Source organism: Lampetra fluviatilis, chromosome 25 (assembly GCF_964198595.1).
Source record: "Lampetra fluviatilis chromosome 25, kcLamFluv1.1, whole genome shotgun sequence".
NCBI lineage: Eukaryota > Metazoa > Chordata > Hyperoartia > Petromyzontiformes > Petromyzontidae > Lampetra > Lampetra fluviatilis.
Genome location: NC_136299.1, coordinates 7,059,482 through 7,082,888, shown reverse-complemented (window position 1 = coordinate 7,082,888; position 23,407 = coordinate 7,059,482). Strand labels below are relative to the sequence as shown.

General features: G+C 57.9%; 2 protein-coding genes across 3 annotated transcripts in view; both read left to right on the top strand.

Annotated features, from left to right (window-relative positions):
- Window positions 1-18,000, top strand: part of HEATR1 (HEAT repeat containing 1) — a 30,180-nt gene extending 12,180 nt beyond the window's left edge. Inside the window, exons 17-45 of the mRNA XM_078868129.1 lie at window positions 987-1,238; window positions 1,663-1,849; window positions 2,315-2,469; window positions 2,816-2,999; window positions 3,361-3,548; window positions 3,759-3,923; window positions 4,538-4,837; window positions 5,265-5,396; window positions 5,755-5,870; window positions 6,148-6,276; window positions 6,477-6,595; window positions 7,047-7,168; window positions 7,435-7,563; window positions 7,962-8,225; window positions 8,615-8,741; window positions 9,052-9,272; window positions 9,654-9,706; window positions 10,214-10,337; window positions 10,911-11,054; window positions 11,378-11,715; window positions 12,616-12,766; window positions 13,081-13,245; window positions 13,630-13,764; window positions 14,012-14,116; window positions 14,974-15,142; window positions 15,523-15,689; window positions 16,525-16,683; window positions 17,070-17,178; window positions 17,360-18,000. Of these exons, the coding sequence (XP_078724255.1) occupies window positions 987-1,238; window positions 1,663-1,849; window positions 2,315-2,469; window positions 2,816-2,999; window positions 3,361-3,548; window positions 3,759-3,923; window positions 4,538-4,837; window positions 5,265-5,396; window positions 5,755-5,870; window positions 6,148-6,276; window positions 6,477-6,595; window positions 7,047-7,168; window positions 7,435-7,563; window positions 7,962-8,225; window positions 8,615-8,741; window positions 9,052-9,272; window positions 9,654-9,706; window positions 10,214-10,337; window positions 10,911-11,054; window positions 11,378-11,715; window positions 12,616-12,766; window positions 13,081-13,245; window positions 13,630-13,764; window positions 14,012-14,116; window positions 14,974-15,142; window positions 15,523-15,689; window positions 16,525-16,683; window positions 17,070-17,178; window positions 17,360-17,448 (4,698 nt within the window). The 3' untranslated portion in view covers window positions 17,449-18,000. The remainder of the gene's footprint in view (window positions 1-986; window positions 1,239-1,662; window positions 1,850-2,314; window positions 2,470-2,815; window positions 3,000-3,360; window positions 3,549-3,758; window positions 3,924-4,537; window positions 4,838-5,264; window positions 5,397-5,754; window positions 5,871-6,147; window positions 6,277-6,476; window positions 6,596-7,046; window positions 7,169-7,434; window positions 7,564-7,961; window positions 8,226-8,614; window positions 8,742-9,051; window positions 9,273-9,653; window positions 9,707-10,213; window positions 10,338-10,910; window positions 11,055-11,377; window positions 11,716-12,615; window positions 12,767-13,080; window positions 13,246-13,629; window positions 13,765-14,011; window positions 14,117-14,973; window positions 15,143-15,522; window positions 15,690-16,524; window positions 16,684-17,069; window positions 17,179-17,359) is intronic.
- Window positions 18,001-21,073: 3,073 nt separating this feature from the next.
- LOC144941887 (uncharacterized) lies at window positions 21,074-23,407 on the top strand. Of its 2 annotated transcripts, none has more exons than XM_078868388.1 (2): window positions 21,074-21,890; window positions 22,807-23,407. In XM_078868388.1, the coding sequence occupies exons 1-2, from the start codon at window positions 21,101-21,103 to the stop codon at window positions 23,235-23,237; spliced, it is 1,221 nt and encodes a 406-aa protein (XP_078724514.1). In that variant the 5' UTR covers window positions 21,074-21,100; the 3' UTR covers window positions 23,238-23,407. The 2 variants fall into 2 exon arrangements, with proteins under 2 accessions (XP_078724514.1, XP_078724513.1); XM_078868387.1 differs by having other exon boundaries at window positions 22,801-23,407.

The window sequence follows — 23,407 nt, the reverse complement described above, 5'->3', positions numbered from 1 at the left end:
TGTGTCGTTCATCGCGTCGTTAGCCGAGAGCGAACGGCGCCGTGACTAGACAGAGCTCACTAGGCGGCCGGTGCCAACTCGTGGAAACCTTGTGAAACCTTGCAAGTCCCCATTGAGATGATGCATCGCTTTTAGTCACCCACCCAACCGCATATTCACTCAACTACTCACATACTCTTTCACTCGCCCACTCACCCGCCCTCTCACCCACCCACACAGCCCGTCGACCCACCCACCCACTCGCTGACCTACTCACCGAGTCGTCTACGTGGAAGTCAATGACGATCACTGTTCGAAATTTTATTGATAATGAGTTAGCTTTGGGTTAATGCATGTAAAATTCCAGCGTTCAGCTTTACCCTCCACCACTCGATGGAGCCAACCAAATCAAGTTGTCAGAAACACTGGAGGAACGGCAAAGAAAAAAAGGAATCAATCTTGTTTTGAAGCTTTCGTGACGGATGCTTGTATTGCGCACGAAACGTTGTAATTTATTTTATTTCATACCTACGTGACTTTACCGAAAGAACCAAAGAGTATAACAAAAGGAATGGCAAGGAATATTTGTCACCAACCCTCAGCCGGGTCCCGCAGTCATCGACTCGAGACGAAAATGCTCCGTAGAGATGACAAAGCCACGATGACCATGGCGCCTTCACGATAGCCTCCGTGATTGTAGGCATGGCATGAGCACCAGGTGGAATTATATTATTCTTATTCTTGGTTCTTTCGGTAAAGTCACGTTGAAGGTAAATAAAAAAAAAAATAATAAAAAAATTCACATAATAAAATAAAATTTTCACGACGTTTCGGCCACTGCAAGCAGCCGTCCTCAGGTGAAGAAACTGAGCTGTCGGAAAGACAGCGTCCTAATGAACACTGCTAAGCTTGGCAGCGTATTTTAAGCTGGGTGGGAGGAGAGAATCGCGGCATATTATTCTGTCTGTTTGTCTACTTTCGCCCCCTTGTTCCGCCACGACCGGCAGGTGGAGCAGCTGCTTGCGCGAGCCCAGCTTCGCGACCCCGCCCCGCGCCAGCAGCTCCTGTTCCACGCGACGGTGCTGATGCTGACGGAGGCGGCGCGGACGGTCGAACCCGGCGAGCGGTCCAGCAAGGGGGCCGGGGAGGGGTCTGGTGAGGAGAGGGCCGGCTACCGTGAGCACCTGCACCTCGCGGTGCGTGCCTTCCGCCTGCTGGAGGAGCGGCTGAACAGGCTGCCGGCCGACAACTTCAAGCAGGTACGTCCCAGCGTGGCTGGAGCTGGCGCCGGCAGCGGGGTGGGGTTGTTTCAAACGCTCTATTTAAAGGCCGTTTCTTTTTTGTTTACGCTGATGTTTAGTTGAACTTGACGATGAAAATGAGCTTGGCGACGCAATGAGGAAAGTTTTCAAACGGTCTGCATCGCCTATGTGAATTATGGGTGATGAACACGGCCACTGCCAAAGAAAGTGGAACAAAATCTGAAGAGGGGGCACAGAAGCGTGGCGATCTCGCCCGGTGGACCAACGAGGTGTGCGCAAGCGCATCTGCTGGCAGGATTGCGAGACGGCTTAGCAACCGTGTGTTGTTACGCTGGTACACGCCGATGTAGGTTCTAACGTACGGCGCGACAGCAGAGAGAATGTCACCTCATTTTCCACCCACTGCCACTGCCGTCCGCAGGAGGCGCAGGACTTGCCGTCAGCCATGGCGGAGACGGGCGCCGGCGGGCTCCTTGTGCCGGCGTTTGTTGCGAGGATGCTGTGCGCTGTGCGGAACGGCGCCGGGGAGCTGGACATCGCCTTCGTGTACGTGCACGAGCTGCGTGGACTCGTCACCACCCTGCAGCCCCCACGGCGCCACGACGATGGTGAGTAGCTCTGCTGGTGCCACGTTGGCACCCACCCTAGGGCCACGTTGGCGCCACGCTGAGATTATGCCGGGGCCAGGCTGGTGCCGCAGTGCCTATCGGCGTTAAACATTGCACGATTAGTTACCCTTGCCTCTGTCTGATGACCGACGCTGTCTTCTGTTGTCGTAATGAGACGCAGCCTCTTGATTGGCTGGAGTAGAATTGAGGTGTTGTGCAACCTGTCGTAGGAGGATTGAATTCGACGGTTAACCTCTCTGGGGTTGGAGTCGCTGCCGTGGTGCAACGGGGCGAGCACACAACCCAGAGGTCGCACGTTCCATTCCGTCTGAAACAATGGTGCAAGATTCTTAAAATGCCCCCCCTCCACCGCCGTGCCCCTGTCCACCAGCAGCGGCTTGAGCTTGCGCCTGCGGAGCTATTGCAAGGCTGCACCCTTACCCTTGACCTTCTCTCTGGCGGCAGGATTGACCTGGTGGAACGTGGAGTCGTTGGACGAGGCCACCAGGGGGTACCTGTGCCTGCTGGTCGGGCTGTTCGACGTGGTTGTGGCCGGCGCCACGGAGGGCACCGGTGACACCGGCGCCGCGTTCCGCCAGCTCTTGTTCTCGCTGCTGCAGGTGAGCGGCGTGGAGGTCGAGAGGTCAAACGGCTCCACGCTCGTCTCCGTCCTCAGGGAACGGGGGCGGGGGGGCCTGGGGTGGGGAAGGTGCGGCTCGCTCAGGGTTCAATACACATTGCTCACGCGTGCGGGATTGGGCAACGAAGCTCTGTTTCACGCGTCAATGTAATAATTTATAACAAAAATAGTTTGTGCATGAGGCTCAAACTCGGGCAGTATTTACCAGGGCGGCTGCTGGTCTCTTAACTGTGGAAAAACCCCGTCACCACCCCGAGCGGGTCGTCCTGCCCTGTCTGTACCAACCCACTTGCCCTGTCCGCCCCGCCCGCCCGCCCCTCGCGTAGGTTCACCTCCCGTCGGCCTCGGAGCGCCTGCGCTTCCTGGGCCTCGTGTGGAGCAGCGCGTGCGACCACAGCCGCCGGCTGGGCCGCCCGGCGTGCGCGCTGATGCAGGCGCGGGCGCTGCACGTGGGCGCCATGCTGCTCGGCGCAGCGCCGGACGCCACGCCCACAGCCGTGGCGGTGCCAGGTGAGAGCGGCAGCAGCCATGGTTACCGGGCCAACGCAGCGCCGGGGTTACTAGCCGGTGGGAGCGGCGGCGTCGAGGCATGATGATCCATTAGGGAATCTCGCGTTGAGGCGAGCGCGACCCTTCGTGTTGGAGAACCGCCCACGGAAGTGGCTTTCACAGAGCTACTTCTGAGATCTCTTAAAATGACACCTGTAGAGTGGGGTCAACGCTCTCCCACACTCCCTGCTTTTGACAAGAGTGTCCATCACACAACAGTCAAACCGATAATTTGTATTTGATATTTGTGCGTGTGTGTGTGTGTGTGCGCTTGTGTGTGCACGTGCGTGCGTTTGTGTGTGTGCGTGCGTGTGTGCCGTAGCAATGGTGAGCCTGCTAGCGGCACTGTCCAGCCCGCTGGGTGCGGTGCGCGCTGCCTCCCTGCGCTGCGTGCGCGCACTGCTGGGCCCCGCCGCCTCCGCCGCCAGCGCCACGCCACTGCAGCCCCTGGCGGCCGCCCTGCTGGCGAGCGAGGAGGAGATTGTCGCCGACTCTGCACACACGGCGCAGGTCCGTCCGGCGCTCGCACCCACGCGCCCGCCGTGCCTGTATGCCGCTGTGGCAACGAGTTTTCAGTTGCGCTTGAGCACGCCGTTATGACACTTTGGGAGAATCACTTTTGCTGTTTGACGCGGTCCCTGGGAAGTTGCCGGTTAGTGTGGTTTGCCGTGGTCTCCGGGGTTTTAATGTGAAGTTGTGGTTTACCGCGGTCCCCGGTAGGCACTGGGGCTGCTGTTTGAGTCTCAAGCGAAGGAGGGGAGGGGTCGTGGTGATCGGCATGCGGCCGAGGCGCTGGCAGTCGTGCTGACGTGCATGGCCAGCACCGGGTTCCCGTCGTACGTGGCGCGCGCCGCCCTGCACAGCCTTGAGCACGTGCACGGCCCCGTGAGTGACGCATGCACACACACACACGCAAGCACACACACGCAAATACAAAGATCCCCCATATAGCCTTAACAGACTGTGGGGGAAAGTGCTGTTAACAAGCACCTATAACCGCACACGAGGGGGTGGGTGGCCAACACCACGCCCAGCTGCTTTTGTCTCCCTAGTGGCCATGGTTACACACTGCACCAGGTACTCATTTGAGGCTGAGTCGACCTAGGGGAGGCCCAGGACCAGTTCAGATAATCGTCACCGGTGTTGGCCGTGAGTGGGAATCAAACCCGGGTCGCCAGGTTCATAGCAAAGCACGCTAACCGCTACACTACCTCTCCCCACAACACAAGGACAAAGATCCCCCGTATAGCCTTAACAGACTGTGGGGGCAAGTGCTGTTAGCGAGCACCTATGAAGGCTGGCACGGCACATACATACACTCACAGCGTTACTCATTCATTGACATGGCCAATATGAACCCCCAGACAATGACTTAACGGATGAAAAATGCCCAGGCCTATAACCCATGCTGTCCGCGATCTCGTCTCGGGTTTTTCTGACGTGGCCATTGTGAACCTTCCCCTGGACCCACACGGGGGGCATCCTTCCCCACCACACAGAAGGTGCTGTCTCTGCTGCTGCCCGTACTGGAGCGTCTGCTGCTCACATTGTACGGGCGACCATGCGACGGCGCTTCGGACGGCACCAGCGCAACAGGCTCCCCCGCCGCCGCCGCCGCCTCCTCCCTCCATCGCGACGAGGAGCTGCTCGCCCAACTGGTGCTGGCCAAGTTCGACTCCAGCTCATGCCACCTGTTCTCCAGCGACCCACGCTGCATGGAGCTGCTGGTGCGGGCGCTGAGAGCGCCGCCCGACCCCGTCACGGGCCGCTCCGCCCTGCAGCTGGCGGCGCTGGCGCGGGTACGTTGGTTTGCGGAGTCGCTGTGGTGGTGTTGTCAGTGGTGTTGATTGTGTGGCTGTGATGATGTAGGTTAAGAGTGATGGCCTGGCTGTGATGATGGTGCGGCTGTGGTGACGTTGGTTTGCGGTGACGATGCCAGCTGTGATGATGGTGTGGCTAACGATGGTGCCAGCTGTGATGATGGTGTGGCTGTCGTGACGTTGCTTTGCGGTGAAGATGCCAGCTGTGGTGATGTTGTGGCTGCGGTGACGCTAGTTTGGCAGTGATGTCATGTCCGGGAGGAGTTCTATTTTTTGCCCCCGAGGGCAGAGGCCGACGTGACACTGGGTGTCAATTCGGTGCGGTCGCCGGTGCCACGTCGCGGCGATGGTTGTATCGGTGTCGGTGCTGTGCGGTTTAAGCCTCCGTCGCCCGCCGTTCCCACAGATCACCAAGGAGTTCTTCTCGGCACTGCCGAGCGCGAAGCTGCAGCAGACGGTGCTGCGGGTGCTTTTTGACCTCCTGGCCGACTGCGCCACCCCCGGCATCGCCCAGGCCATCGGTAGCGCCTTCAAGGGGGTGAGTTGCTCGCACCGACCGCGACGGCTCGCGCTGGAGATGCCGCGGTCGCTCGTTGGCATTGCGCGCGGCATGATGGCACCCATTGGGGTGTGATCCCCCACCCCCGGTGCCGGTTACCGGAGCGCACCGCTGTGTGCCGCGCATCGAATGCTGTCTGCTGTGTCATGTGTATGGTGCGTGCTTCATGCCGTCTGGTGTGTTTCTTGTGATGCAGTCTCTAATGTGCTGTAGTCAACTGCTATGCATGCCGTGTGCTCTGTGTCGTTTTCTGCGTACCATGTGCATGTGCTGTGTGGTGTCGCGTGTGCTGCTGCTGCGTGCCGTGCTCATGCCACGCTCCCCCTGCGCCCTTTAGCTCGTGGTCGATGCGGAGCAAGTGGCGCTCGAGCTGGTGCGCACGAAGTCGACGGCCAAATCGGGCACCACCGTCGCCCAGGCTCGGAGGCAGAAAGAGCAGCAGCAGCAGCTGCGGTGAGTCGCACCATGCGGAGTTACGAATCGATTTTCAATTCAAAAGGTGACGGAATCAACGGTCGATTCCGGTTGTATCTTAGTAACAAGGGAACCGATTGGTACGCGCGAGAACTTTCAAGCCATGTGTGATGTTCGCCCGCCCAAACGCGCCGTCCAGGCCTGAGGCCTGATTAACTTCCGAGATCTGCTGACGGGCCGGGTCCTGAATGGCGCTGTACGAACGCACCCTTGCCATCGTTGTTAATGTTGCGTGCGTGTGCTTCCGCATCGTCAGCGATGGGGGTGAGGACTCGGATTCGCGTAGCTGGCGCCGCTCCACGCTCATCCTGGAGATGCTGCAGCACAAGAAGAAGCTGCGTCGCCCAGAGGCGCTGGTGCCGCCCTTGTTTGGGCTGCTGGAGCGGTGAGACCCGCACGGAGGGGGGCACGGAGGGGGGCATGGCGGGAGGCACAGTCATGTGTCCTTGTGCTGCGATTGTCTTTCTGATGTCTGTCTTGATCTTACAATTGTGTGTGTGTTGTGTGGGTGCATGTGTATGGATGGGTGCGTGTGTGCGTGTGTATTGTGTGGGTGCGTGTATGTGTATGTGTGTGTTCGTGCAGGTGCCTGGAGGCGAGTGCGGAGGACCCGGAGGCGATGGAGTACGTCAAGCAGCTGGTGCTGGCGTGTCTGCTCAACGCATGCACGCGCCTCTCCCCCAACGGCGTGCCGCTACCACCCGGTGCATACACTGGCAATCCCACTCACACGTGCACACGCATGTACAAAGACACGTGCACTTTTACGTACACACGCATGTACACACACCTATACACTGTGGGTGGCCAGCGCTATGCCCGGCCGAGTCGATGTCAGAGAGGACCGGTGCAGATAAGTGTCACTGTTGTCGGCCGTGAGTGGGAATCAAACTCGGGTCGCCAGGTTCAAAGCGCAGTGTGCTAACCGGTACACTACCGCTGGTGGTCGTAATGTTAACATGGTGGTGCTGTTGGTGTAGTGGTGGTGGTAATGTTAACGTGGTTGTGCTTGTGGTGTTGATGTGGTGGTGGTAATGGTAACGTGGTGGTGTTGGTAATGTTAACATGGTGGTGCTGGTGCTGTTGGTGTAGTGGTGGTGGTAATGTTAATGTGGTTGTGCTTGTGGTGTTGATGTGGTGGTGGTGCTGCTGCAGGTCTGGTAGACGAAGACAAGTTCAGCGTGGAGCTGATCGTGCGGTGCGTGCGATCGTCGCGCACACCGCAGACGCACCACCACGCGCTGCTGCTGCTGGGAGCCACCGCCTCCATCTTCCCCGTGAGACGCTGCATCCCAACTGCATCCTCACCGTATCCTCGCTGCATCTCAACCGCATCGCCATCACTTCCCCAACACGCCCTCTTCACATCCTAACCACATCACCAACGCCGCACCCTACCCGCATACCCGCTGCATTCTCGATCAGCGTGCTAACCGCTCCTCCACCATGTCCCCTTGAACGTGTCATTTTAATCGACGAACCGGTTGTGAATTGCTGCGCGCGCTCCCCATCTGACACTGGCCCCGCGCGTTCCTGTGAGCAGGAGAAGGTCCTGCACAACATCATGCCCATCTTCACCTTCATGGGCGCCAGCGTCATGCGCATGGATGACGCCTACAGCTTCCAGGTCATCGGCAAGACGGTGGAGACGGTCATCCCCGCGCTCATCAAGGTGACGATGGCCCACAGCCACCGCTTGTCCTCGAAATATTTATACTTATTTTTTGCTTTCGTACTCGCGGTACCCCCGTCGTCGATTCCGGTTGTATCCGGATGTATCATCACGACGAAGTGAATAAATACAAAATAACCCTAATTCTAGATTTGAAGCTTTCGTGACTGCAAGAATTCATATTCTTAGGTTTTTTCGGTAAAGTCACGTAGGTAAAAAATTTAAATTAATAAAAGTAAAATAAAAATAAAATTTAAATCACGACATTTCGTAGGCAACACAAGCTTCCGTCTTCAGGTGGAACCGTCACAGCACGATTTTTACCTACGTGACTTTACCGAAAAAACCTAAGAATACAAAATAACCCTCCCACGTTCACTCCTGCCTCCGCGTGACAGGCCGGCGGGCGCACCGGCGCGGACGTCGACGGCGCCGTGACGCGGGTGATGCGTGTGTTCGTCGAGGCGTGCCCTTACATGCCCGAGCACCGGCGCGCGCCCGTGCTGGTGCAGCTGGCGCGCACCGTGGGGCCTGACCGCTTCCTCTGGGCGCTGCTGCTGCTGGCGCTGGAGCTGCGCGTGACGCGCGGAGCCGACGCGCGTGACGCACCCCCCGGAGGGGACGAGCGTGCCGTGGCGCCCTCGCTGGCTGCCGGGGACAAGGTGGGTAGCGCACCTGTGGGGGGGGGGTGGGGGCGGAGGTCGGGGTTGGGGTGGTCACGGTGGGGGGGGGGGGGATGTTTGCTGCCCGGCGCAGGTTGGCTAAAGTGGGCAGCATAGTACAGTGCAACAGTGGCTTTTGCTGCTGTGCCCTCAGCCCCACAGCAGCAACAGAAAGCCGCCTACTACACCTTTGTTATGCACGGTGGTCACTCATCCAAGCACCATCCAGGCTCAAAACTGCTTAGCTTCCGAGGTCTGACGATAATGCTGTGTAAGGAATGACTATCACGATTGTAACGACGGCAACAACGTTCTTCGTGGTGCTGGTGGACCGTGCTCGTGACGGCGGTGTTCGTGGCTCCATCTTTATCGTCGTTTGGTTCACGCAGGACGTGGAGGCGGAGAGGGAAGTGGAATTCTGGGTAACACTGTGCGGCGAGTTCAGCCCGGCCGTGCAGCTGACGTCGCTGGTGAAGGTGGTGCAGTACCTGGCGGCGCTGCCACAGGAGAAGGAAGGCAAGAGCCACCACCTACCCCACAACACCTACCCTAGAACCTGCCACCTACCCCACACCATCCACCCACCCCACACCACCTACCCCACACCACCTGCCCCACACCACCTGCCCCACACCACCTACCCCCTGCCACCTACCCCACCCGCCACCTACCCCCCGCCACCTACCCCACACCCGCCACCTACCCCACACCACCTACCCCACACCCGCCACATGCCACCAAATTTGCCCTCCCCCGGATCTCCTTGTGCATTTCATGAACTTCGTCGGTTCGTTGTTGGTGACTATCCCCCCACCCCCCACCTCAGACGTGCCGGACGAGCAGCCCAAGCCGACCGCTCGAGCTGCCACTCGCGCCTCCAGGGGCAGACGTCCGGCACCGGCGGTGGGCACCGGCGTGGAGGCGGAGGTGGAGGGGTCCGGCCTCTTCAGCGTGAGCGTCCACTCCGCCAAGCAGCTGCGCCACTTCAAGTTCACGGCCGTCTCCTTCCTCTCCCAGCTGCTCGCCTCCCCGACCTTCATCGCCAAGGTCGGAGCTTTTGTTTTTTTGCGCGCGTCGGTTTAAACCCCCCCCTCCCCCCCCCCCGCGCTTTCACCGCAACCGTAAAACGATTCGGCCCACGAAGCCAGAACTTCGCAAGGCGCCGATTCGGAGAGCTGTCACAATTCGGGGGTCGCGATTCAAATTCGAGAAACGATAAAGAAAAAATATATTTAAAAAAATCAAAACCCGCCAGAGTTGGTCATCGTGAGAACCCACGATGGTGCGATGTCTTTGCGCCGAGACCATCAGGTCACGATTGGGCAACGGCTGACACCTGAGGGGTTAGTGGATCGCGTCTTGACGTTAGTCCCCTGCGCTGCCCGGCCGCTTGGTCTGACCCCGGCGGGGCGTTTGTCGTCGTTGCAGGTGGCCAAGTGCACCCCCGCGGAGCTGGAGGAGCTGCGGCCGCTGGAGCAGAGGTACGGTCGCTCCTCCTCGTCGTCGTCGCGTTCACGTCGGCCGGGTCGCTCGCTCCCCTGCACCCTCCGCGCGCGTCCCGCCCACCGCACCAACAGCCCAACCGCACCAACAGCATCCTCGGCCAAACCTTCCATTGGGAGCGGCGCATTTCAGGGCATCCAAACAACGGGGCAGCGAGGAAGTGATTGCAGAAACAAATGCAGTGGTCGGAAATATTGCAGTCTAGACTATTTACAGTCAATCATTTGCTCATTAATTCGCTCATTCACCCACTCATTTACCTGCTCACCTGTCTACTCATTCACCCATTTGCTCATTCACTCACCCACCCTTTCATTCATTCACTCATCATGATCCATTATCACCATAATGTATTCCTGATACCGCGCCTCCCATGCAGTGCATCTCGGGACGTCCGTACAAAGGGGCATTTGCCGCCACCTCCGCCGCCGTGATTGTTTTCGCACTGTGACCCCCCCCGCCCGCCCCCCTCCTTTCCCCTCTAGCCTCCTGGAGCAGATCCTGTGCTACATCAACCAGGTGGCGCAGTGCGTGGAGGAGAACGGCGAGCAGCCCGCGGCGCGGTTTTGGCGAGCGATGCTCAACCGAGCCTACGACGGCCTGGACAAGGTGCGCAGGGTCGTCTCGGAGCCACGCGGAGACCCCGGGGGGAGAGGGGGGCCAGGAGCGAGTGATGCGGGAGAGATACCGAGAGAGACGGACAGAGACGTGCAAAGAGACGGACACACCGAGAGAGACACGACGGAGAAGGACACGCATACAACGAGAAACGGAAACGCGGACGAGACGGAGAGACACGGAGAGATACGGAACAGACAGAGATCCAGAGAGACAAATGGAGGGATGCTGGCACAGACTCACCGGAGGGAAAGAGACGGAGCACGTAGCTTGACACGGGGAGAGTCGGTCTGGATCTGCCACGGAGAAGAGGTGGTCATAGGAGAGAGAGTTTGATGTGGAGAGAGACACACAGACTGGCACTCCACACGGAGAGAGGCATGGACTCAACTGTGTTGTTGTTGCCCCCTCAAACAAAACAGCCAGGAAGTACGACATGGGATCCATTGTGCCGCGGTTCTCTGCTCGACTCGATTAACTGTCCCCCTCGGTCTGCCCGCCCCCACACCCCCCTTGCCCCCACCTGCCCCACCCCTACCGCCACCTGTCACTCCCCCCACTCAGGTGAACGCGCTGATGCCCACGGAGTCGTTCGTGCCGGTGGTGCGGGGGCTCATGGGGAACCGGCTGCCGTCCGTGCGCCGCAAAGCCATGGAGCTGCTCAACAGCAAGCTGCTGCACCACCGCGCCAACTGGAGCAACGCGCAGGTGCGGGGGGGCGGTGGGGGGAGACACGGGGTGGGACGCAGTGTGGGAAGGGGTGGCGATTCACCCCTCCTGCGGATGTAGGAATCGTCACGATCGGATTCACAAATCCGTTGCGTATGTCATCACAGTCGGGGCTGCTGACGCCACCGCCGCTCCTCCTCGCTAGTGACACGTTCTCCCCTCCGCCAACGTCTGCCCTGATGGTCACCATCCCACTGGCTGGCCTTTAAGAAGGCCTTCCCCTCGGTCGTCGGACACGGCAACGTAAAGCTTCACCTACTCAACCGCAACGTCCGTTCTTGTCTCTCTCTCGCGCCCTGCAGGTGGAGCTGCTGCTGGAGGTGCTGGAGCTGCTGCTGGAGGTGTGCGGGCGCCACCACCGCGACCACGCCGCCGCTACAGCGAAGCCGCTGGCGGACGGCGACCCCGACGAGGAGTCGGAGCAGGCGGTGAACCGGCAGACGGCGCTCATGAGCCTCAAGCTGCTTTGCCGCAGCTTCGGGGCGGAGCGCCCGGCGCGCTTCTTGCCCGTGCTGGCGGCCGCCGTGCAGCTGCTGGAGGAGGGCGCCGACGAGGACGTGAACGTGCTGGCCGGCGCTTTGCTCTGCGCCGCCGAGACGGCCACGGCTCTGCGGGTGCTCGCCGTGCCGCTGCTGCCCAGGTTAGGGGGTTGTCGCCGCGGTTTTAATCCTCTTGTGGTTTTCAAAATTTTAGGTTTTATATTTTTAACGTTTTGTGTTCCCCTGGTTATGTTCTGTTGTCGAGACGAACGACAGAGTGGCAGTCAAAGGAGGGAACGTGCCCGACGTAGTTCGGCGCATCGTTGCGTCGTAGGATAGCGAGAGTTGGCGACGGCTCAGAGAGGCCTTCATCCAGCGGTGGATTGATCGTGGCCGCTTATGAGTTGTATTCTACTTGTTCTATCGGCATCACGGTGTCACAAGGTGTAGAAGTTTCCGTTTGTGTCGGAGAACGGGTGAGCGCAGGGGTCTGCAACCAAAATAACAACAAGAGCTATTTTTATATTCTTTGGTATTTTCGGTAAAGTCACGTAGATAGAAAAAATAAAAATAAAGTGAATAAAAATATCACGATGTTTGGATCGCAACATAAGCGGTTGTCATCAGGTAAAAAGCTCAATACTTCAAGAGCCCCGATGTGCGTGAATACGAGACGGTGGTCCTTAATGAATGACGTCACAAAGCAGTCCGAAAAGAGCCACATGCGGCTCCACAGCCGCAGGTTGCCGACCCCTGCGCTAGAAGGAGGACGATGACGCTTGACAACTTGGCGCAGTCATTGACGACCAAGTTGAAAGCTTGAAACAAGTCGAGAACCCGGTTTGTTATCACGGGCGGGCGGCTCGCTCCCGGATTCAATCTCAGGATCTCAGCGGTGCCAGCACGGAGCTTGTGGCCGCCATGCTTGGGGCGGTGGTCTTGTCGGCGGTACCGGCGGCACGCGTCTGTAAAACCCACCGCATTCGCAAGCGGGGTTAGTGGATCGCGCAGAGACAGCCGCCGCGTTGCCAACTCGGCGCCGTTTCCGCCGTGTCGCGCAGGCTGCTGCCGAGCATGCTGGGATTGATGGGCAGCAGGAAGGAGCTGTTGACCCACGACCTCTATCTGCTGAGCGCCATTACCGCCCTTCAGCGCGTCTCTGCCACCCTGCCGTACTTCCTGAGCCCCTACCTGCTCGACATCCTCATGCAGGTGAGTGTCGTCGTCATCTTCGAAGGGACCTCGGAGGTAGCGCTACGATATCCGCTTCTGAAGGGTATTTTCTAACGGTGGGGCGGAGGGGGTCTCGCACTGATCTGCGAGTTTAATTCCTGTACAGATAATAGTCACATCTGGACCAGTCTTTGGCCCTCCGCTCGGTTGATTTAGCCTCAAATTAATACCTGCTGCGATGTGTAAACAAGGCGGCCGGGCGTGGGTGCCGGCCACCCCTCCCGACCTTCGTAGGCACTACTTGCCCCAGCATTCTGTTGAAGGCTACATGGGGGATCTTTGTGTGTGTGCAGCTGACGCACGTGCGGACGATCGTGCCGGTGGCCGGGCCGCACGTCACCCAGCTGCAGCAGCGGCTGACGCAGCTGCAGGCGACGCTGGCGCACGAGCTGCCGGCGCGTGTGCTACTGCCCGCCATATCGCGCGCCTACGACCACACACTGCTGCTCCACCGAGAGGTGACCTCCCTCGCCGCGACCTCCTGACCCTAACGCTGACCCCTGCCGAGCACCGCGACTACGACGACTACGACGACTACGACGACTACGACGACGGTGGTGGTGGCGGATAGGCTCGCCCGTGATCCACCAGCCCTATCGTCATCACTTTATTATTTACATCTCGCGCCTCCCGTGCAGTGACTTCTCAAAGTGTCCCCCTGCAAGCGTGGCGGCATTAGTCGGCCGGTAGGGACGACGATGATGATGATTGGCTTCACTTGATTAAGTAATTTGAGAGTCATTTATCTCATTTAACAGGTGGGCCCCACTCTATTTTGAATAACAGCATGCAATGTTTAACGTCGTGGCCACGCATCTCCCCCCCTCCACCGCGCCTCGCAGGGCTGCCTGGGCCCCCTGTTCTCGGTGCTGACCGAGCACCTGGCCCACATCGGCAAAGAGGAGCTCGCCTCGCACCAGGCCGAGCTGACGGCGCTCTTCACCAAGGCCCTCGACTTCCGCGCCGAGCACGCCCAGGTGCTCGCCCTGACACCACCTCCAACTCCTTCACCTCGTCCTCCTCCTGCTCCACCTGCTCCACCTCCTCATCCGCCTGCTGCTCCTCCACCTCTTCTACCTCCTCTCCCTCTTCTTTCTCCTTCCTCTTTTGCGTTTTCTGCCACTACTTCATCTCCTGCTCCTCCTCTTCGGCCCGTGCCTGTGGACGAGTCACGTGGTCGGTCGCTCGCTAACCGACTGCTCGTCCTCCGCGTCTTCTCCGCAGGACTCCCTCGACAGTGTTGGCGACGTGGAGGGCCACGTCATCACGAGTCTCGTCGCCATGGTGATGAAGATGTCGGAGGTCACCTTCAGGCCGCTCTTCTTCAAGGTCGGCACGGACGGCGCACGGCGGCGGCGGTCACAACATTGGTTTAGTAGTTTTTACCTCTGAAAAAGTAAAATCGTGTTTTGTTATATATTTTTTATCTGCGACTGGATTCAGTTTCCGTGCACGTGCCTTCATCAGCTGTCAGTATCAGTGGATGATTTGTGCCTCTTCTAGATCGACTCGGCCTAAAACACATTCGTGCTCGTGGTATCTCATCGTCACCCAAGGGTAGACAAAACGATGACAGCAGTGACCCTGGTGGTGCTATGGCTGTATCAGTGCTCTCTTTACACGCTGTGACCTGCGTTCTTAACAGGACTAATGAAGGCGATGTGTCTGCCTACCTGTCAGCGTGTCTTACCTGTCTCCGTGCACGCCTACCTTCCTACGCCTGTACAAGCCTCTCGACCTCTGTGCCTGTCTGCCTTGCCTGCGTCTGTGTATGTGCCTGCGTGCCTGTCGGGAGCGGTAGTGTAGTGGTTAGCGCGCTGCGCTATGAACCCGGCGACCCGGGTTCGATTCCCACTCACGGCCAACACCGGTCGTGGGCCTCCCCTAGGTCGACTCAGCCTCAAATGAGTACCTGGTGCGGTGTGTAAACATCACCACTGGGGAGACAAAGGCGGTCGGGCGTGGTGCTGGCCACCCCACCCCCTTGTGGACCGTTCCAGCCTTCATAGGTGCTTGCTAACAGCACTTGCCCCTACAGTCTGTTAAGGCTACAGGGGGATCTTTGGCTTTGTCTGCCCACCTACCTGCCCTTCCTTGATCCTCTGTCTTGTGTTCCTCTCTCCCTCCCTCCCCTGCCCGCGTGCGTGTCCCTACCTGCGTGCGTTTGTTGCCCGCGTGCGTGGCAGCTGTTCGACTGGGCGAGTGGGGAGGACCGCCCGAGCGAGCGCTTGCTCACCTTCTACCGCATGTCGGAGCGCGTCGCCGAGCGCCTCCGTGGCCTCTTCGTGCTCTTCGCCGGCCACCTCGTCAAGCCGTGCGCGCACCTCCTCAACCGCCTCAACGTGGCCCTGCCCGGTAACCGCCACACCGTGCAGCCACTTGGTCAAAAACTACAGCCACTTTAATCGGATCCGTCGTCGCTGCCGTAGTCACTGCGCATGTCGTGGTCACCAACGTGGACGTCATCGTCACCTCGAGCATTGACATCATCGTCGACATCGATATCATTGTCGTGTTCGTTGTGCCGTGAGAAGTCTCAAGTTTAATCCGCCCGAGCCGACTTGCGTTACAGGGAAATAATGTTTTATGTTTGTCAAATGTTTTTGAGATCTCTATTTGTTTCCTTGCTGCACCTTATTTCATTCGTTTTGCATTTTTGTCATTTTGGTAACCTTGCTGCCTTGCTGACCTTTGACCCCTGCTCCCGCTTCCCCCCCCCCTCACCCCCAACACAGATGAGAAGGCGGTGTTTGGCCACGTTGGTGATGAAGCGGCGGACGAGAGGAACCAGCTGCTGCTGCAGCTGGTGCTCGACTGCCTGCACAAGGTGTTCCTGTACGACACGCAGCGCTTCCTGACGGAGGAGCGCGTCCACACGCTGCTGCTGCCGCTCGTCGACCAGGTGAGTGGTGGGTGGAGCGGTTCAGGCAGTGGAAGGCGGCAGATCTAATGTATTATTATAATATAATGTATTATTATAATATAATGTATTAGTATAATATAATGTATTATAATATAATGTATTAGTATAATATAATGTATTAGTATAATATAATGTATAATTATAATATAATGTATTATTATAATATAATGTATTATTATAATATAATGTATTATTATAATACATTATTAGTATGTATTCATGTAGTATTATGTAGATAGGACAGAGAGAGGGACGAAACTGAGAAATGTTGTTTCCTTGAGTTTGATTTTCGTGTTTTTATTAGTCTTTGTGCGTAAATACATTGTATCTGTAATTTAAAGTAAAGTTATTTTTTATTTGTTTGTATACGGTGGTGCCTTTCTGGATAAAATTGTCCACTCAAAGCGCCATCGGATTAACACTCAACATAAAATTTAAAACATAAACAATTAACAAAATATATATTTTATGTGTGTGTGTGTATGTGTAGTACATAGACTAGCTACAAAAGTCAAATCTGTCAATAACCAGAAACTAGATTCGAACCAGAAACTGTACGCATCAAACAACACGCAAGCACACGTGTGTACAAGCACACGTGTGTACAAGCACACGTGTGTACAAGCACACGTGTGTACAAGCACTCGGCCTTTGTGCATTATGCAGTTGCCGCCGGCATTTCTTGAAGTGAATTTTGGTCCTCTTGTCGTAGATCATCGACGTGAAGCTGATGATTCATGTTCCCGCGTGTCTGCATACTCTGTGCGTCCGTGCGTCTGTACGTGTGCGCGTGTCGCTGGCCGTGCGTACGCAGCTGGAGAACACGCTGGGCGGTGACGACGTCTACCAGCAGAGGGTCGCGTGCCACCTCGTGCCGTGCATCGCGCAGTTCGCCGTGGCCATGGGCGACGACACGCTGTGGAAGCCGCTCAACTACCAGATCTTGCTCAAGACTCGCCACACCTCGCCCAAGGTGCCTCGTCGTCACCATCGTCATTGTCGCCCATGGCCAATCTACTGATAGATGAAGGCCCTCGCTCTGCGAGCCGTCTCTCGCGCTCCCACGATGCGGCGATCTATCCACTCGGCCTCGTTATCTTCTTCTTGGTTCTTTCGGTAAAGTCACGTGGAAGGGAAGTAATAAAATAATAAAAATAAAACATTATAAAATAAAACATTATTACGTTTATTTTTATTATTTTATTATTTCCCTTCCACGTGACTTTACCGAAAGAACCAAGAAGATGAATCCCTGCAGTCACGAAAGCTTTAAATCAAAATTTACTCGTTATCTTCGTCGTCAGCGTCGCGATGACGCGCGGTGCGCTGACACGTGGCCTCTCGTCGTTGCGTGCGCAGGTCCGCTTTGCGTCGCTGCTCGTGCTGCTGGAGTTCGCGACGCGGCTGCGCGAGAACTTCACGGTGCTGCTCCCCGAGACGATCCCCTTCCTCGCCGAGCTCATGGAAGGTGCGTCGCCTTGCCAGGCTCCGCTTGGGCCCGGCGCCCACCTTTGGTGGCGCCGTGGACACCCTGCGCAGAACACGTTCACAAACTCAAACGGAGATGAGTTACAAGTCTGGGGGGATGTGGGGGTGGTAGAGGGCAAGCAGTGTGACGATCATTGCCTCCCGTTGTTTTGTCCCCGCAGACGAGTGCGAAGAGGTGGAGAAGCAGTGTCAGAAGACGGTGCGCGAGCTGGAGGTCATCCTGGGGGAGTCGCTGCAGAGCTATTTCTGAGCCCCCCCCCCCGCACCTCACACCTCCCACCGCCACCGTCATCCGGGTCTCGTCCGGCACGCGACACTCCTGGAGTCCGTGCGGTGGATCGTTCCGTGCGACCGGGCCCAGCCCCGCAGCCGGCGCCCGGATTGGGACAGAACCACGGGGAGAATGGGGACCGTGCCGGGCTTTGGGACAGGATGGGCATCGACGCTCAGCCGGATGAAGAGTCTCGATGCCGTCGCTGGGCCGTGTGTGGGTCGTTACCCAGAGTCTCTATTTATTTAGATTTTTTTTTTAATATGGTTTTTAAACACATTTTGCCTTTTACCAGATTTCGCGGCGATAGGGGCTCGTACGTAACCCCTTGCCGCAGCCACCAGAGGCCGCTGCGTTCGCGCGATGCCGATAGCGAAATCGGAATAAAAAACGAAGTGAAAAAAGTGTATAAACTCCCTCCACTCACATTGAGTAACGATGACGGTAACAGTGAAGATAACGACGAGTCGATGCCCGTACACACATCAGGGAAACGCGAGAAGGCTGTGCAAATGTTTGTACTGGTTTTGAGTGGGGGTACATTTCAAATAAAGGATGTACCCATTCTGTTTAATCTTTGTCATTAATTTGTCCCCAACTCTAAAATACACGCTTGCTGACCACGGTGGTCCAATGTTCAGCAGCACACTGGACTTGCAATGCTGAGATCTCAGATGTGACATTTGAAACACTGGAGCAAGTTTATTCAACCCCCACCCCACCCCGGCACCCACCTGACCACGCCTCTTCACTGGGCAGAATGTCGCGTGTGGTGGGGTAAAGTGTGGATCCTCTCATCTTACAAGACGTCGTGGAAGAGTAGGCCACAGTACATCCTAGAAGGGGCCTCTCTTCAACTCGTCCCCATGGCACTTTTAAATCGTCTAGATTGGCAGCTCATTTATTTAGAACTGCTTTTTGTTTTTAGTTCGCCGCCCTTCCCCCGCACCTCCGATTAACATGGTTGGCTACGTACGGAGCGAAAGAAGTTCTACGTGCACGCATAGTGGAGGCTCCTGCCAGCAGTGTCGCGAGCAGGAAATTGCAGGGCTGCACCTTTACCTCTTTAGCCCTGCGGAAATTACAATGGAGGTAATACTGGACGCGGACTGGAGCTCCAGTGACGAACACGGCTGTAGGTTACGGTGCCAAGTTCGGTGGCGCTGTGCGGTGGTGTCTGGCTCAGAATCAAGGGGACTTTTCACATTTAAAAAAAAATATGTATTTGCTCCCAATTAAAAATATTGTTTCGAAACGTTCCCGTTCGTGCGTTAAGGCGGCGTCCGAGAGCGGAGCTTTTTTTGTCGGTTGCGGGGGTCGTTAATGATCTCGTGGTCATCAAGCCAGACCACGTTCGCACGGCATACAATAACGAGAAGCTGCTTACAAAGCGAGCTACGGGTCACTCGGCATCGTCAGCCGAGGTAAATCCACTGCTGGAACCAAGACCGCCGCCACCTCTCACGGTCCACACGATCCATCCGTCGCTCCGCCTCCACGCGAGCCTTTTGCATAGCTCCGTCTCCGCGTAGCGCGTCCTCGTTGGCTGCCAACTCCGCTGTGCGTCTCGACCACTGGAGCCGTCGTCCCTCACTCGCCACGTGTCGTCGGCCACGTGGTAGTTGGATGCCAAAATTATTGTCCATAACTCCTAACCCCTCGGTGGGGACGTGCAAGACAACGATGTCGTGAGATGATGATGGATTGGTATTGATGATGGATTGCTGATATTAATGATGTTGCTGCTGATGATGGGGAGGAGGAGGAGGGACGATTCGAGGGGATATTTGGGGGGCGGGTGGCGGATGGTGGCGCGCCCACTCGCTGCGTATAAAACCGTGCACGGGTGCTCGCTCGGGTTCTCTCTGTGCGCTCTCCCCCTCTCTCCGCGTGCTCTCTCCTCTCCGCTTGCTTCTCTCTGCGCGCTCTCCCTTCTCTCCGCGCGCCCTCCCTTCTCTCTCTGTGTGCGCGCGCCCTGTGGGCACCACTCTCTGGCTGTCCTATCTACTGTGGCCTCTGCTCCCCGTGTGCTCTCTCCTGCGACGACTCCCTTCTCCCTCTGCGCTGTGCCCTCTCATCTCTCCCCGTGTGCGCTTGCCGTGTCCTCTCTGTGCCGGATCCGACCTCTTGCCGCCTGTCACTCTCAGGATCCCCGGACCGTGGCTGTGATTGAGCCACTGTTTGACGCCGCTTCCCTGCCCCCTACCCTTTACTCGGCCTTGCCCTTCGTCTCCCCTTGCCCTGCCCTTTCACCCTGCTCGTGCCCTCGGGTCCGACTACAACCGTGAGTCCTTCAAGGGCAGCGACTGGAAGCTCCCGTGTTGACTTTTCACCGACGGCGGCCCGGTGTGGGGGGGCAGGCACGGAGAGGTGAGTGCAGGGAGACACGTGACACGTTCGTCGTGGGCGGTGACCAAATCCACTGCTGGATGAAGGACGGGTGAGCCAGGCTCTGTCGCGTGGTCAGAACGTGCGGCTCCCAACCGCGACGCTCGCGAGCGCGTCTCGGTCGGTGTCACGGGTCCCTTCTGCTGGGAAGCTGCTGGGGTCGCGGCGCGAGTGGCCAGCCGAGCCTGCAAACGACCGCTCTACCGGTCTCACCACCAATCACCTGGCTGAGGGCTTCGCCTTGGTCACAGAACTCCTGGGTGGCTCCGACCCCCATCCCTCACCCAAGTGCCTGCCCTCCTTCATTCCACACAGCCTCATCTCTGGGGTGGTTCACCCACGAGTGCTTTCCTCCTGTTCGCGTTCTCAGTCCACAACCTCCAAATCGCTCGGCCGATCTTTCTCGAGCCTGCTGTGCACGTGTCCCATCCCAGCGCGGCGGCCTCCTCCCCTCGTGATGACGACGCTTTCCCTGCCGCGCTCCACAGAACGGTGTCTCCGAACTTGCACCACGTCGCTTCTTACCCCACCGCGCTCCATTCATCTGCGATGCGCGCGAATTCAAACGCCACACGCTGATTTTCTACCCAGCTCTCTCTCTCTCTCTGTGTGTGGGTGGGTGTGTGGGTGCGTAAACAAGCATCTGTCCGAACGTACACGTGGAGAGCGGTTTGGGAAGTGGTTTGCGCGCTTCGCACTTCACCCGGCGACTCTGGGTTCAATTCCTCGGCCACGGCTTGACACGAGCAGCCAGCGGTGTCAGAACGCAACATGGGACTCCCCTAGGTCGACTCAGCCTTAAATGGGTAGCCGGTGATGTCGTGTGCAATGCTATGCGGGGGATATTTATCGCTGCATGGACATGGGATTATTTATATCGCCGGACCGTGAGAGATGTATGCAGCAGTGGATTTCGCATGGCCGATGGTGATGATGGTGGTATATCCACGCGTGTGTGTTTTTTCACGCCGGCAGATCTCGCAGACTCACCATGAAGAGGCGCTATGATCGACTCCATCGTTAAGAGGAGCCGCCGCCATCGTCGTCTTCTACATCTTCACTGTCAAGAGGAGCTGCACGAGTTCCGTGCGAAATGACGTGGCCTCGCTCCCCTCTCTTCCTCCTCCTCCTCTCGTCCATCTCTCTGCTCCTCGCCGAAACCTCGTCTGACCCGTCTCGTCCTCGAAACAGAGACTCGGGGAGCAGAGACAAATCCCACGGAGACTCGGACGTCAGGTCGCTGATGGGCGGCTCGGAGATGAGTTATAAAGACGAGGAGATCAGACCAGACATCAGAGACGCAGACTCAGAAGCCGCGGACAGACACTCGGAGATCAGACACAGAGACTCGGATATCAGAGACGCGGACTCGGATATCAGATTAGAGATCAGGGATCAAGAATCGCGGATCAGACACAGAGACCCGGATATCAGATCAGAGATCAGGGATAAAGGCTCACGGATCAGACACAGGGACTCGAGGAGCAGAGGCATTGATGAAGACATCACCAGCAGCGGCCGGACCTTCTTCCCGCAGGGAGCAATTCCTCCACCGGGGAAGGGCCGCTCCAACATCTCATCATCCCACGGCCACGTGGCACGACACCACCACCAACACCACCAACAACAACAACAGATGCTGGCACTCGGGCTTCCAGGCGGACCTTCGTCCCACTTCCACGACCGAGACGCTGAGCGCCAGGTGCTGGCCTCCAGCCACGAGGCGCTGTTCGTGACGGAGCGGCGCTACCTGCGCCGAGATTGGTGCAAGTCGCAGCCGCTGCGGCAGACGGTCCGCGAGCGCGGCTGCGTGCCTCGCACGGTCATCAACCGCTTCTGCTACGGGCAGTGCAACTCTTTCTATATCCCGCGTAGGGCCACGGCTGACGACGACGATGAGGGCGGTGAGGGCGGTGAGGGTGAAGGTGATGATCGTGGTGGTGGTGGTGATGAAGGTGGGGAAGATGATGGTGGTGGTGGTGGTGATGATGACGAGGTGCTGGGAGCTCCGAGCGACAGTAAAGACTTGCACGGTACGTGGGTTGATTTCGTGTCGTAGCATTCGGGAGTGGTTGCAGCCAAGGGTTGATTACAGCCGGAGCTGTTTGTCCGGGGCAAAGCTCCGGAAAATATTACCCAGAAATAAATCGTACAGTACTTAGCATGACCCCGCCCCTCCCCCATACATGCCTACCGGTTGCGTCTACCGAATCTGATATCCTCTCTGCGTCTGCCCAGCGTTGATTCGCCGTGCGATGTTTACCGGGACCAGGGTAATTGGATGTTTTATGGTAGAGCGGTGGCGCAGCGGTTAGCGCTCTGTGCTCTAAATCCGGCGACCCGAGTTCAATTCCCGGTCGTGGCTAACACCAGCTGCGAGTGATATCCGAGCCCGTTCTGGGAGACCCTCCACCTACCCCCCCTCCCTTTCAGCAACCCGCACTAACCAACAAGGTGAAGTATGGTCAACAACAGCGCGGCTTGCGTCTTCATCGTTCGCGACTAAAACGGAACCGAAACCAAAAGCGTGCGCGAAGAGGCACCGTGGCCCTTTGATGCACGCTCGGGATCGCACCGCGCGGCCACGTGACCCAGGCGTGGAGGTTTGCGGTTCGAAATCCGAGCGGTCGCCCTAGTTAACACCGCGGGTGTCTTGACAATGGACGTTCACGATCCCGTGACGCCATTCGCAGGAGTAGGCCATTGTGTGCCGACGTTTGGATTTGCGAAAATGTGAAAGAAACCCCGTCCCCCCTTGTAAACAACTCCATTGAGATTACACAGCAGCGGCTGTAATCGTCGCTGTGAAAACTTGGCAGTGCCCTCCTGAAAAGAAACAAGTCAATGAGACTCATTGAGGCTGTCCTCGATAATCCAGCGTATTCGTAATCAGAACACCGAGGTAGGCATTATTATGATGATAGTAATGGTTGTCTCCCTTAGGCCCAGGAGGAGGAGGTGGTGGTGATGACGAAGGAATCGCAGAAGCGGCAGCTGCAGCAGCAGGAGGAGGAGCCCGAGGAAGGACAGCAAGAAAATCATCATCATCAGCAGCAGCAGCAACAGCAGGAACATCAACAGCAGCAGGGTCCAGAGGAAGGTCGTCATCAACAGCAGGAGGAAAAGGAGCAGCAGCAGCAGCAAGGGGGAAATCCTCCTCCTCCTCATCATCATCATCGGGGGGTGCAGGAGGGCGAGGCGGAGCGGGGTCGGCCCGGCGCGGCGCGGCCTCGTTCCGCGCGTGCGCCGCATGCCGCCCGCAGCGCTTCTCGTCCCTCACCGTGGAGCTCAGCTGCCCGGGCCTGGAGCCGCCCCTGCGCCGCGTGCGGCTCAGCAGAGTGAAGCACTGCCGCTGCGTGTCCGTGCGCGTGCACGACTGAGTGCGCGACACCCACCCCGTTCACCGCCACCCCCCCCTCCCCCCACGTGTGTCCGTGCGCGTGCACGACTGAGCGCGCGACACCCACCCCGTTCACCGCCACCCCCTCCCCCCACGTGTGTCCGTGCGCGTGCACGACTGAGCGCGCGACACCCACCCCGTTCACCGCCA

What these genes read in the sequence shown, in the direction of transcription:
- LOC144941887 (XM_078868387.1), top strand. Translation starts at nt 21,101, where the DNA reads ATGGGCGGCTCGGAGATGAGTTATAAAGACGAGGAGATCAGACCAGAC. An exon ending in CGACAGTAAAGACTTGCACG is followed by an intron (nt 21,891 to 22,800) that starts GTACGTGGGTTG and finishes TGTCTCCCTTAG; the next exon opens with GCCCAGGAGGAGGAGGTGGT.